At 43.9% G+C, this 14,422-nt stretch overlaps 2 protein-coding genes across 5 annotated transcripts in view; both read left to right on the forward strand.

Moving 5' to 3' along the window:
- ABHD3 (abhydrolase domain containing 3, phospholipase) overlaps positions 1 to 14,422 on the forward strand; it is an 84,488-nt gene that overhangs the window by 32,414 nt on the left and 37,652 nt on the right. For 2 of the 4 annotated variants that reach the window (XM_032152661.2, XM_058438565.1), the window contains exons 5-6: positions 7,724 to 7,836; positions 14,036 to 14,209. In XM_032152661.2, the coding sequence (XP_032008552.1) occupies positions 7,724 to 7,836; positions 14,036 to 14,209 (287 nt within the window). Of the gene's footprint in view, positions 1 to 7,723; positions 8,277 to 14,035; positions 14,210 to 14,422 lie in introns of those variants that run through there. The other 2 variants (XM_032152663.2, XM_032152662.2) reach the window with 2 other exon arrangements.
- Positions 12,296 to 13,039, forward strand: LOC116468679 (elongation factor 1-beta-like). The gene has a single exon (XM_032755359.2). The coding sequence runs from the start codon at positions 12,317 to 12,319 to the stop codon at positions 12,992 to 12,994; it is 678 nt and encodes a 225-aa protein (XP_032611250.1). The 5' UTR covers positions 12,296 to 12,316; the 3' UTR covers positions 12,995 to 13,039.

A 14,422-nucleotide genomic window follows, 5' to 3' on the forward strand; every position in this document is an offset into this window, starting at 1 on the left:
GAGACCTCATTTCTATAAAAAATAATAATGATAATAAATAAGTACTGTCATTGCTCTCTGATCATAGTCACAGTTGGATAATTTAAACAACCTTGGTTTGTAATTATTATCAAATTATTCTAATTTATTGAATGTTTATGTCCAAATATCTGCTGGAAGTGATATATCTTTTGGATTTTTTTTACATTTTTCCCATCCTCATCCCACCCAGAAGGAGTTTCACCAGCCAGCGGAATCCTCCCAGGTCTTCCTTCATCTCTCTTCTGATTAGATGTGATTTCATCTACCAGAAGGATAGCTGCCAGTTGCATTACTAGCCTGAGTAACAGACTTTAACCAGAGTTTTTTGTCTGAAAGGCTTCTAGTAGTATCTTCAGGCCTGGAGACAGTTTCTGCAAAGCCTACCAATTCAGTGTACTGACCCATAAATGTCTTTGCTGTGTATTCTGGGTGAATCTTTAATGGGTCCCAAGTTCTGTAGGCTGTGCTTATTTCTAACGTCAGCTCCTGTGAAGAAAGAAGGCAGATGATGTTTCCTGTTGGAACCCATCAAGTAGCAAGAGGCTGTGTGATAGAACTGCATAGTTGTGCATATCAGAACTTATTAATTAATCAGGTCTCCTCCCTTTTAGTCTTGTGTGTCAGTTCAGTTTGACAAGGGTTTATTAACAGAGCTAAAGGTGAAAAGACAGTGATAGAGACTCACATGGGATAGGGCATGGAGCAGGCTGGACAGGGCAATTAGCAGGATTGAGAACAGCTGTGAGGTCCTAAGGGACAGGGGCCAAGTCTCACCTGTTGTGACGTTTATTTTTTTGAGACAGGGTCTCACTGTGTCACCCAGGCTGGAGTACAGTGGCACGATCTTGGCTCACTGCAACCTCTGCTTCCCGAGTTCAGGCAATCCTCCCACCTCAACCTCCCAAGTAGTTGGGATGACAGGTATGTGCCACCACACCTGGCTAACTTGTATTTTTTGGTAGATAGGGGGTTTCACCATGTTGGCCAGATTGGTCTCGAACTCCTGACCTCAAGTCATCTGCCCTCCTCAGCCTCCCAAAGTGCTGGGATTACAGGTATGAGCTACCATGCCCAGCATTCTTGTGACATTTATTCCATGCACAATTTCAACAGGCAAGGTTGACAGAGAAGGACACCAGGCAGGTGAAGGTCACAGGTGGCAAGGATATTAAGGGGCCTAGCAGGCAAGAGAACAGTATCCCATTGGTCTGCATCTGTACATTTGGAGAAATAATAAAATACAGAGCTGGAAGGATTGCTCGGCGTCATATTGTGGAAAGTCTTGAATGCTTGGCAGAGGCTTAATTCAGTAGCCAGTGGAAAGCTAATGAGAAATTTTAAGCAGAAAGACTGTCATGATTACAGCTGGAGTGTTCATTAGGAAGATTAATCTGATAGTGCATTAAATGTAGGATTATGAATGATTATCAAGAAAAACTGGGAGTTAACCAGTTAAGTTTTGTGGCAGTCCAGGTGAGAGGCAAAAAGGCCTTGTAGCAAAGACAGCTGGTGCTACATCCTTACCCCCTTGGCACTTGCCATTCCCATGTATGCCTTTTTGAGGGCTTCCTGCATCTCTGTGACTGGGGGCCTTCTCTAGCCATTGGAGCCTGCTGGAACTGCACTTAGGGCAGACCAGAAGTACCGGGGCGTTAACATCCTCCAGGATAGCCTTCAACCAGTGGCTGAAAGGGAATTGGTGGATAAATAGCTCATTTGCCACTCAGTGGAGATCATTGTATGCCTTGTTTAACAGTCTCCCAGACTATCCCAAGGAGCTTGAGTCCCAGTTGCCCACAGCCATAAACTGCCTGATACCATTTTCTTATTGACTTCCTGCCTTTCCTGACTGACTCTGCCACTCTCCCTCGGGTGCTTCCTGGTGTCGCCTTCCGTATGAACTGCTGGCACTCACATCCTTGCTTCAGGGGCCCTTTTGAGAGAATCCAACTTACCAGCCCTGTACTCAAGAGGAGAGGACTTTCCTTTGACTGAGGAGGAAGAAGCTACAGGATTGGGCAGTTTATCAGCTATGCAGTTAAGGGAAAGGGAGAACGCCATGTCGCCCACAATTTTAACTAGGAAAATATAAGTGCCATTTATAGGGAAATGGGAAGTTAGGAGAAGCGTTGGGAGTTTTCATGAAGAGGAAAATGGGTTAATCTTTGTGCATTTTGAGTCTGAAGTACTGGTAGAACATTACAGGGCAGCTGCCTGCTGGAACTTGGAAATTTGGATCTGGAGCTGAGGATGAAAGTGACAGTGGAGGTTTAGGTTCAGTCACTGGGGAGAGGTGGTTGATGAAGATACGGGAGTAGATAAGAGCTTCAGGAACTGGGTATTGACCAGAAAATAAGCAGATATAAGCCTAAGACAAAACTTTTGGGAATAATTACCTACCTGCATTTGGGGTTGGGGGAAAAGTGAGAGACTGGGTAGGAAATGGAAAGCTAGCAGAGCCGCCAGGGGAGGAGCTAGCAGGAGGCCGACTATGATGGAAAGGTTCTAGATTTGCTGAGTTTCAGAGTTCTGGAAACTGTCGATCTATACCACTGGATCATTATGTATTGAGGCATAAGGAGCTTTATATAGTTTATCCATTTTGAGATAGAGTCTCAGTCTGTCACCAAGGCTGGAGTGCAGTGTCATGATCACAGCTCACTGCAGCCTCTACCTCCCAGTCTCAGGTGATCCTCCACCACACCTGGCTAATTTTGGGTGTGGTTTTTTTTTTGTTTTTTTTGTTTTGTTTTTAGAGATGGGGGTCTTGCTGTGTTGCCCAGGGTGCTCTCAAACTGCTGGGCTCAAGCGATTGGCCCACCCTCAGCCTCCCGAGTAGCTGGGGCTACAGGCATATGCCACTACACCTGCCTAGCGTTACATATTTTAACATTTTAAGTGTCTAGTGCAGTGTAGCACAGCTAGGGCTATACGGCTATACTATTATAAAAGAAAATATATCAGATTGTATAGTGCTTTATCTAGAATGAAGGCAGTGCCAGAAATCCACACTCCTTCATTGGCAATATTATCAGTGTTGATCTTAATGCAATCTGTTTGGAGAAAAACATTTAGGGAAAAACCAGCCCCTTTATCTGAGGGTACCAGATAATGATTTATTCACTGTATACCTCATGGAACCCTGGTGCTTTACAAGAATTAGGTTCTTACTACAAACATATAATGCAGGCTCTGCTACTTTGTGACCTTTGGCAAATCACTCAACCTTGCCGGGCCTTAATTTCCTTATGTGTAAATAAGGAACCAAGTGACATCTATGGTCCTTTTGACACAAAGATTCTGTGATCCTAGCAATTTTCCTTAGGGCATTTTTCTTATGCCCTAACTCCGTATGTGTCTATATGTATGCATTCTTACATATACACATATAGTTAAAGCCTATATAATAAGAATATATGTTGGGGACTATTCATAAATAATTCAGAAATTTTACAGCTGTGCAGTGTGAATAGACTCACTTGCAATAAAAATGCTGAGTAAGGATGATTTCATCACCCAGGTTCTCATGACAAATTCTGAAGTCACTATGAATGAGCATAGTAGAAGATATTTTATTTCTTTCTTTTTCTTTTTTTTTTTTTTTTTGAGATAGATTCTTGCTTTGTTGCCCAGGGTGGAGTGCAGTGGTGTGATCTCAGCTCACTGCAAGCTCTGCCTCCCGAGTTCACGCCATTCTCCTGCCTCAGCCTCCTGAGTAGCTGGGACTACAGGTGCCTGCCACCATGACCGGCTAATTTTTGTATTTTTAGTAGAGATGGGGTTTCGCCATGTTGGTCAGGCTGGTCTCGAACTCCTGACCTCAGGTGATCCACCCATCTCAGCCTCCCAAAGTGCTGGAATTCCAGGCGTGAGCCACCACCCCTGGCCACTAGAAGATATTTTCTATTTAGATTTTACATTGAATTTGTGCCCCCCCCCCCCCCCCCCGTGATTCAATCACAAAGTATTTTTTTTTTTTTAAGTATCTGAGCATAGTAACTTATTAGCTGTTAAGATGTTACAGGAGTTATTTAACCTCTCTAAATTCAGTTTCCTCATTTATAAAATAGATACACTGGGACCTTCCTCAGGGTTTTGTGGACACAAATTTAATGATCCAATAAATGTTAGCCATGGAAAATATTGTCAGGTTAACGTTTTTCTTTCGGAGAGTCATATTTGCAGATTCCAAAAGATGCCAGTAGGGAATAGGCTGTGTTTTAGGGATGAGTTTAATTGAGGCAGTTGTTAAAAATTATAATTTTCGGCTGGGCACGGTGACTCACGCCTGTAATCCCAGCACTTTGGGAGGCTGAGGCGGGCAGATCACGAGGTCAGGAGATCGAGACCATCCTGGCTAACATGGTGAAACCCTGTCTCTACTAAAAATACAAAAAAAAAAAAAAAAATTAGGGCCGGGCGCGGTGGCTCACGCCTGAAATCCCAGCACTTTGGGAGGCTGAGGTGGGCGGATCACCTGAGGTCAGGAGTTCGAGACCAGCCTCAACATGGAGAAACCCCATCTCTACTAAAAATATAAAATTAGCCGGGTGTAGTGGCGCATGCCTGTAATCTCAGCTACTCAGGAGGCTGAGGCAGGAGAATTGTTTGAACCTCGGAGGCGGAGGTTGCGGTGAGCTGAGATCTCGCCATTGCACTCCAGCCTGGGCAACAAGAGCGAAACTCTGTCTCAAAAAAAAAAAAAAAAAAAAAACTGGGCGTGGTGGTGGGCGCCTGTAGTCCCAGCTACTCGGGAGGCTGAGGCAGGAGAATGGCATGAACCCAGGAGGCAGGGCTTACAGTGAGCCGATATCACGCTACTGCACTCCAGCCTGGGTGACAGAGCGAGACTCCATCTCAAAAAAAAAAAAAAATTGTAATTTTCTCAGGCTACTCATTAGTGATTGAACAGTGGGTGATACAAAACCTTCCTAGTATGATCATGGTTTATTGACATAATGAAATTGGGTGGTGTAGATAACTAGTTTCCATGTTTTCTTAGAGTAATGTTACCAGATTCCTCTCCTTGTTATTAAATTTCTGGTTATTTTTTCTCACATATACTTAATTCTGACACACACTCACATATATTCTACAGAGAGGATTGCCCCCTCCTCCCAGATCTCAAGTGAAGCATCTGTGATGCTTTTCTGCTATAAACAGAGCCCTTATTGATGACGTTCACATGAAAACCATTTGTTTAAATGCATTATATATTGAAGCATGGTCAACTTTACATATTTTAACATTTTAAGTGTCTACTGCAGTGCAGTACAGCTGAGGCTATCTGTATATACATACTATTAGAAAAGAAAATATTTGACCGGGCACAGTGGCTCACGCCTGTAATCCCAGCCCTCTGGGAAGCCAGGGCGGGTGGATCATTTGAGGTCGAGAGTCCCAGACCAGCCTGGCCAACATGGTGAAACCCTGTCTCTACTAAAAATACAAAAAAAATAGGCCGGGCGCGGTGGCTCACACCTGTAATCCCAGCACTTTGGGAGGCCGAGGCGGGCAGATCATGAGGTCAGGAGTTAGAGACCAGCATGGCCAACATGGTGAAACCCCATCTCTACTAAAAATACAAAAATTAGCCAGGCATTGTGGTATGTACCTGTAGTCCCAGCTACTCGGGAGGCTGAGGGAGGAGAATCGCTTGAGCCCGCGAGGCAGAGGTTGCAATGAGCCAAGATCACGCCACTGCACTCCATCCTGGCAACAGAGCGAGACTGTGTCTCAAAAAAAAAAAAAAAAAAGATTAGCTGGCGCACACCTGTAGTCCCAGCTACTCAGGAGGCTAAGGCAGGAGAATTGCTTGAACCTGGGAGGCAGAGGGGTACTAGTGAGCTGAGATTGTGCCACTGCACTCCAGCCTGGGTGACAGAGCAAGACTCCATCTCAAAAAAATAAAATAAAAATAAACTTAAAAATAAAAGAAAATATTCAGTTAATAAATTAGACCATAGATTGCTTTATCTAGAGTGAAGACAGGACTAGGAAACCATACTCTTTCATTGGCAGACAGCACTCAAGGTGGAGAAAAGAGTTCCCCAGTTAGAAATGAGGTACAATTTTAAATTTTGGGAATTTGGGGTGCACTATTGAAAAGCCTTTTTTGCTTTTTTTTTTTTTTTGAGGTGGAGTCTCGCTCTGTCACCCAGACTGTAGTGCAGTGGCGTGATCTCAGCTCACTGCAAGCTCCACCTCCCGGGTTCACGCCATTCTCCTGCCTCAGCCTCCCGAGTAGCTGGGACTACAGGCGCCCGCCACCACACCTGGCTAATTTTTTGTATTTTTAGTAGAGACAGGGTTTCACTGTTTTAGCCAGGATGGTCTCCATCTCCTGAGCTCATGATCCACCTGCCTTGGCCTCCCAAAGTGCTGAGATTACAGGCATGAGCCACTGCGCTTGGTTGCTCGTTTGTTTTTTAATAAATAATGATTTTGCTTGGGAGGCCAAGGCAGGAGGATTACTTGAGCTCAGGAATTTGAGACCAGCCTGGGCAACATAGCAAGATCGTTTCTCTACAAAAAAATTAAAAATTTCCCAGGCATGGTGGTGCATGCCTGTAGTCCCAGCTACTCAAGAGGCTAAAGCAGGAGGAGCACTTGAACAAGGAAGTCGAGGCTACAGTGAGCTGTGATCATACCATTGCACTCCAGCCTAGAAACAGAGCAGGACCATGTCTCAAAAAAATTTTTTTTGGCCAGACGTGGTGGCTCATACCTGTAATCCCAGCACTTTGTGAGGCTGAGGCAGGCGGATCACTTGAGGTCAAGGGTTCAAGATCAGCCTGGTCCACATGGTGAAACCCCATCTCTACTAAAAATGCAAAAATTAGCTGGGCATGGTGGTGGGTGTCTGTAATCCCAGCTACTCAGGAGTGAGGCAGGAAAATCACTTGAACCCAGGAGGCAGAGGTTGCAGTGAGCCGAGATCACATCACTGCACTCCAGCCTGGGCAACAGAGCAAAACTCCATCTCAAAAAAGTTACTTTGGGCCAGGCACAGGCTCACGCCTATAATCCCAATACTTTGGGGGGCCAAAGCAGGTGAATCACTGTAACCCAGGAGTTCAAGACCAACCTGGACTGGAACATAGCAAGACCCCCCTGTCTCTACAAAACATTTTTTTAAAAATCTCTGTTTGTGGTGGCCTGTACCTGTGGTTCCAGCTACTTGGGAGTTTAAGGTCAGAGGATTGCTTGAGCCTGGGAGGTCGAGGCTGCAATGAGCTGTGATCATGCCACTGCAATCTAGCCTGAGTGACAGTGCAAGACCCTGTCTTTCCAAAAAAAAAAAAAAGTTATTTTGGCTTTGAGGGTACAGGTTGTTTTTTGTTTAATAGAAAGCACAGTTCTCTGCTTTTTTTCCTAAACTGCTCTGGTTAAGTTGGAGACACATTTGAGTATGGTACTTTGTTTAATTTAAGGTATTTGTATTGGTCTTGCGCCATCTGCATCAAGCATTCCTTGCATGTTCATGGTCTTTTTGTTAGTGCCAACTCTAACCGCGCTGACTTTAAATGGCATGTAGGTGCACTGCAAGACAGGAAAATGATAAATTATTAATACTACAGTACATGCAAACAAAGGTTATTTTCTCACATGTATGACTTCTTGCTCCTGTTTACATTTCTGCATTTTACAAATCATTAACCTCACATTGTAATTTTTGTGCTTTACTTGTCACTACTTCCAGACGCCAAGGACTTACTGTTGTGCTAACACTGAAGACTTGGAGACAGTTATTCACCATGTACACAGCCTGTACCCTTCTGCTCCTTTCCTGGCAGCAGGGGTTTCAATGGGAGGGTAAGGTTTTCCCTTTCTAAAATAATCTCTGAGAGGGAAGCTATTTTATTGTCTGTCTCTTTGAGAGGACTATAAGCTAGCTATATGGACACTTTTTAAATAAATGTCTGATTATGTTTATCATATTTTATTAAATGCGGTTGATTGAATGAAGGAAGGAAGGAAATAATTAATTCAGGTGAATTTTAATATTTTTCTTAACTACGGGTCTCTGTGACTGTGGATTTTGTGAGCCTGAAGGCTTGTCCGAAGCCCATGAAGTCGATTGCATCACTCACCGGCTGCCATATTGACCTTCTGATTCCTGACGCACTCCCAGCCATCCCTGGAGCTGCGTTCTGAAGCTGAACTTGTAGCATGACTTTCATCACTCCAGTTACAGAAATAATCACTTATGGCTCTCTCCAGCTGCAGTGGCCTTCAAAATTATTTTTCCCCAGGTGGTATTTTGTTTTGTTTTGTTTTGTTGCTGGGCAAATGGACCTACTGTGGAGTGCTCTCCTAGAAACTGAAATTTTGTTAACCCCCTACTCCAGCTGTTATTTTAAGCATATGGATATTGTCATTTGTGCTGCTTGCAATTACTTTGGGGCTTATTTGGAACTTTTCTATTTAGGCTTACTTCTACTAATTGTTTTTGGGGTTTTTTGTGGTTGTTCTAGTGATGGTGAGCTTAAGAAAATCCAAAATTTTTATTATCTGGAATTTTACTAAGCTTTTAGATTCCTGAAGCCATTGTCCAAAACTAGTTTTTTAAATCAGCAAATACCCAAGATAGAAAATGATATTTTTTCATAATTTTATAATTGTTTATCTGTCATTTCAGTTTTTAGAACATCTTGAACATGAATCACTTGAAAATGAACAGCATTTTTCTATAGCCAGTGGCTGTGAAAAAAATGTTTTAATTTTTTTAAAAAGAAAATGAACAGCATTTACAAATGATAGACTCTAAAAACAGGCCTTTAACCACAGCTTTTTAGATTCTGATAAACATAAAACTAAGAAGAAAAGAATACATTTCTTCCATTAGCATGGAAGGTCTGACTTGACCTACTAAAGAAAGAAATCTCAATCAATGGAGAAAACCCACGCAGACTCTCTGAATTGTGCTTAATGGACAGAGCTTAGCGTCACTTTCCTTTCCCCCATAATGTGAACCTTAAAGGACAGGGTGAGAGCTGAACTTTTCCCTTAATCATATAAACGCATGGCTTTTCTAAAGGCCAGGGCTTACATAAACAGGTTCAGATTCTCTATTCAGATGCTTCTGGGAAATGTCTATTCATGCCGCATTGAAGCCTCAGTGCCTGAAGGCAGAACTTGACCATTAGCCTTTACGGCTGGTTGAACATTAATGTCTTGTGAACTGTTAGACGGAAGCACCCCTTTTAGTTGCCTAGCACTGTGACGCGATCCCAAGTGGGCTTACCACTTGGGGATGTGTTTTATATCTTGACACATTTTTTCTTATGGAGATGCAACACACAAAAACAGTCCATGGATGATCCTTATGCCCAGTGCCCCATGGACTGGGGTAATCCCTGTGATAGAGCCTGTGATGCCCCTGGGGCCAAGTGCCAGCAACTCATGGATCATCTCATTTCATCAGTGTCACCCCCTCCCCTTTCCCTCCCAACTCTGATTATTGTGAACCAAATCTCAGACATCACTTATAAATAGTTGTTATCTCTAAAAGGTAGGCCAGTTGTGGTGACTTACACCTGTAATCCCAGCACTTTGAGAGGCTGAGGCAGGCAGACCACCCAAGGTCAGGAGTTCGAGACCAGCCTGGCTAACATGGTGAAACCCCCCCCATCTCTATTAAAAATGCAAAAATTAGCCAGGCATGATGGTGCATGCTTGTAACCCCAACACGCTGGGAGGCCAAGCCGGGCAGATCATCTGAAGTCAGGAGTTCAAGACCAGCCTAGCCAACATGGTGAAACCGCCATCTCTACTAAAAATACAAAAATTAGCTGGACATGGTGGTGCATGCCTGTAATCTCAGCTACTCAAGAGGCTGAGGCAGGAGAATCGCGTGAACCCAGGAGGTGGAGGTTGCCATGAGCTGAGATCGCACCACTGCACTCCAGCCTGGGCAACAGAGCGAGACGCCATCTTAAAAAAAAAAAAAAGGCCAGGCGCGGTGACTCACGCTTGTAATCCCAGCACTTTGGGAGGCCGAGGCGGGCGGATCATGAGGTCAGGAGATCGAGACCATGGTGAAACCCCGTCTCTATTAAAAATACAAAAAAATTAGCCGGGCGTGGTGGTGGGCGCCTGTAGTCCCAGCTACTCGGAGAGGCTGAGGCAGGAGAATGACGTGAACCCGGGAGGCGGAGCTTGCAGTGAGCCGAGATCACGCCACTGCACTCCAGCCTGGGTGACAGAGTGAGACTCCGTCTCAAAAAAAAAAAAAAAAAAAAAAAAAAGGCTGGGCACAGTGGCTCACACCTATAATACCAGCACTTTAAAAGGCTGAGGTGGGTGGATCATGAGGTCAGGAGTTCAAGACCAGCCTGACCAACATGGTGAAATCCTGTCTCTACTAAAAATACAAAAATTAGCTGGGCATGGTGGCACAGGCCTGTAATCCCAGCTACTCAGGAGGCTGAAACAGGAGAATGGCTTGAACCCAGGAGGCGGAGGTCGCGATGGGGTGAGATCATGCCACTGCACTCCAGCCTGGGCAACAGAGCGAGACTCCGTCTCACATACACAAAAAAAGGCTAGGCACGGTGGCTCACACCTATAATCCCAGCACTTTGGGAGGCCAAGGCAGGCGGATCACCTGAGTTTGGGAGTTCGAGACCAGCCTGACAAATGTGGAGAAACCCCGTCTCTACTAAAAATGCAAAATTAGCTGGGCATGGTGGTGCATGCCTGTAATCCCAGCTACTTGGGAGGCTGAGGCAGGAGCACTTCTTGAACCCAGGAGGCAGAGGTTGCAGTGAGTCTACGTTGTTCTATTGCACTCCAGCCTGGGCAACAAGAGCAAAACTCCATCTCAAAAAAAAAAAAAAAAGTGGAGTTTATGTTTTGTGTTTTTTGTTTGTTTTCTTTTGAGATGAAGTCTCCCATTGTCACCTGGACTAGAGTACAGTGGTGCGATCTCAGCTCACTGCAACCTCTGCCCCCTGGGTTCAAGTGATTCTCCTGCTTCAGCCTCATGAGTAGCTAAGATTACGGGCGCCCACCACCATGTCCAGCTAATATTTGTATTTTTATTAGAGAGGGGGTTTCGCTATGTTGGCCTGGTCTCAAACTCCTGACCTCGTGATCCGCCTGCCTCAGCCTCCCAAAGTGCTGGGATTATAGGCATGAGCCACTGCGCCCGGCTGGAGTTTATCTTAAAAAACAAGCAACAAAAAAACAAAACCATATTACTGTTATTACACCTGAACAAAATTAACACTAATTTCAAACTATCATCCAGTATTCAGTAAGTGTTCACATTTCCCAAGTAGTCTGTTTGCTTGTTTGGTTTTAGTTTAGTTAGGAGCCAGGAAAAGTCTATACATTGAGATTGGTATGCTTTTTAAGTCTCTTAATCCAGGGGTTATTTTTCTCTCTCTCTCTCTTTTTTTTTTTTTTTTTTTTTTTTTAGCTTGTAGTTTTTTTCTTTTGGTGAGAAAATAGGGTCCTTTTCCTATAGAAGTAAAACAGTCTTTTTGGGGATAACATCTTAGCATCATTTTGTTCCTGAGTAATAACCAAGACGTATCCCACCTGCTTGGTCATATCTACTTCTGAATCTTCCTAGTCCTGAGTTTCCCTTCAAGCGCTTCCAATTTGTGCATTTTACCAGCCTCCCAACAATATCTGACCTCCCATCAAACAGTAGGGCCACCAAAACTAGGACTCTAGAATGAACCCTTTGCAGAAGAGTAAGCATTGTCCTATATATGGTTTGGTGAATCACAATACTGTATACAGATAGTTCAGTTGTTAGGAAGGATCATTTTCAAAAGCTAAATGTCCACTTTCCATCTAAAACTTCATCATATTTACCCCTGCAAGTCATTTGGACTGGAAAAAAGAATGAGGGAGAATTTTAACTCATTTCTCCTATTTCAAAACCTGGACAACTGAAGAAATCAAGTACAAAAAATACAATGAGAAACAATTAGGATATCATCCTGTTACTTGGCAGCGTTAAACTTTAGATTTTCAACATTGTGTATTTAGATTAGACACGATTATGGTCTCTCTTACCAAAATAGAATTAGCATAGAGTCAAGCAAATTAGTAGAACAAAAAGAAAAGAAGAAAATATGTGTTAGGAAATAAGGACAAATAAGAGGAATAGAAAGAGAAAACAAGTTACTTTAGGGGTCAACTGTTCTATCACAACTCAGAAAGTCTAGACTAGAGAGCGATTTAGAAACTTGCGCTTTTTCCTCTCTTCAGCGCGGGGCGCCCACAACTTGCACGCTCTCTTTTTGCTGCTCCCCAGCTCTCGGATACAGCCGACACCATGGGTTTCGGAGACCTGAAAAGCCCCGCCGGCCTCCAGGTGCTCAACGATTACCTGGCAGACAAGAGCTACATCGAGGGGTATGTGCCATCACAAGCAGATGTGGCAGTATTTGAAGCCGTGTCCGGCCCACCGCCTGCCAACTTGTGTCATGCCCTACATTGGTATAATCACATCAAGTCTTACGAAAAGGAAAAGGCCAGCCTGCCAGGAGTGAAGAAAGCTTTGGGCAAGTATGGTCCTGCCGATGTGGAAGACACTACAGGAAGTGGAGCTACAGATAGTAAAGATGATGATGACATTGATCTCTTTGGATCTGATGATGAGGAGGAAAGTGAAGAAGTAAAGAGGCTAAGGGAAGAACGTCTTGCACAATATGAATCAAAGAAAGCCAAAAAACCTGCACTTGTTCCCAAGTCTTCCATCTTACTAGATGTGAAACCTTGGGATGATGAGACAGATATGGTGAAATTAGAGGAGTGCGTCAGAAGCATTCAAGCAGACGGCTTAGTCTGGGGCTCATCTAAACTAGTTCCAGTGGGATACAGAATTAAGAAACTTCAAATACAGTGTGTAGTTGAAGATGATAAAGTTGGAACAGATATGCTGGAGGAGCAGATCACTGCTTTTGAGGACTATGTGCGGTCCATGGATGTGGCTGCTTTCAACAAGATCTAAAATCCATCCTGGATCCTGGCATTTAAATAAAAGCTTGAAAGATTAAAAAAAAAAAAAAAAAAAAAACAACTTGCTACAGGGTGCAAGGATCCTTGGCAGCTAGGGTAGTGATCCAGACCAGTTAACTCACAATCTCTGAGGATAAGACCCAGTAGTCATTTACAAACTCCTCAGGAGCTAGAGACCAGTCTGAGCAACATAGTGAGAACTCATCTCTACAAAAAAAAAAAAAAAATTTTTTTTTTTTTTTTTTTTTAATTAGCTGGGCATGATGGCGGACACATGTAGTCCCAGATACTGGGGAGGGTAAGGTGGGAGGATCATTTCAGCCCAGGAGATCAAGGCTGCCCTAAGGTGTGATTGTGTCACTGCACTCCAGCCTGGGCTACAGAGCCTATCTCAGAAAAAAAAAAAAAACAACGCCTGGTGCAACGGCTGTAATCTTAGCACTTTGGGAGGCCAGGGTGGGCGGGTCACTTGAGGTCAGGAGTTCAAAACCAGCCTGGTCAACACGATGAAACCCCGTCTCCACTAAAAATACAAAAAATTACCAGGGCGTAGTGATGCATGCCTGTAATCCCAGCTACTCGGGAGGCTGAGGCAGGATAATCGCTTGAACCCGGGAGGTGGAGGTTGCAGTGAGCCGAGATCGCACCACTGCACTCCAGGCTGGGTGACAGAGCAAGACTCTGTCTCAAAAAAACACATACATACACACAAAAAAAAACTCTGGGTGATTCCAGCATGCAGTCATGTCTAAAAACCACTCTTAGGGTGGATTTCTCTTATGTTTGACTACATAGGATATATATATATAAGGAATAACTATAATTTGTCCCATTTACCACATAGTCGACTGCAAGACAAATATATGAATATAAGAAAGAATGAAGATGCTTGCATGCTTTTCCAGGATAGAGGACTTAAACACTAGTTTATATTCTTCTTCTCCATAGTTAACATGAAGTCTGTAGTTAGAAATGGATGTCTTCTGTGATACAACAAATTAATCACTGAGCTTCCTGTTTCTCCCCATTTTAGAATGCTTCTTCTAAATTACCTGGGCAAAATTGGGTCCAAAACTCCTTTGATGGCAGCTGCAACTTTTTCCGTTGGTTGGAACACCTTCGCTTGCTCAGAGTCATTGGAAAAACCACTGAACTGGCTGCTTTTTAATTACTATTTGACAACCTGCCTTCAGTCTTCAGTTAATAAGTGAGTCACCTTTAAAATCTGTTGTCTCCAGGGCCGGGCCCGGTGGCTCACGCCTGTAATCCCAGCACTTTGGGAGGCTGAGGCAGGGGGATCACGAGGTCAGGAGATCGAGACCATCCTGGCCAATATGGTGAAACCCCATCTCTACTAAAAATAAAAAAAATGTAGCTGGGCGTAGTGATGCACGCCTGTAGTCCCAGCTACTTAGGAGGC

This window comes from Hylobates moloch, unplaced genomic scaffold (assembly GCF_009828535.3).
Source record: "Hylobates moloch isolate HMO894 unplaced genomic scaffold, HMol_V3 SCAFFOLD_5, whole genome shotgun sequence".
Taxonomy (NCBI): Eukaryota; Metazoa; Chordata; class Mammalia; order Primates; family Hylobatidae; genus Hylobates; species Hylobates moloch.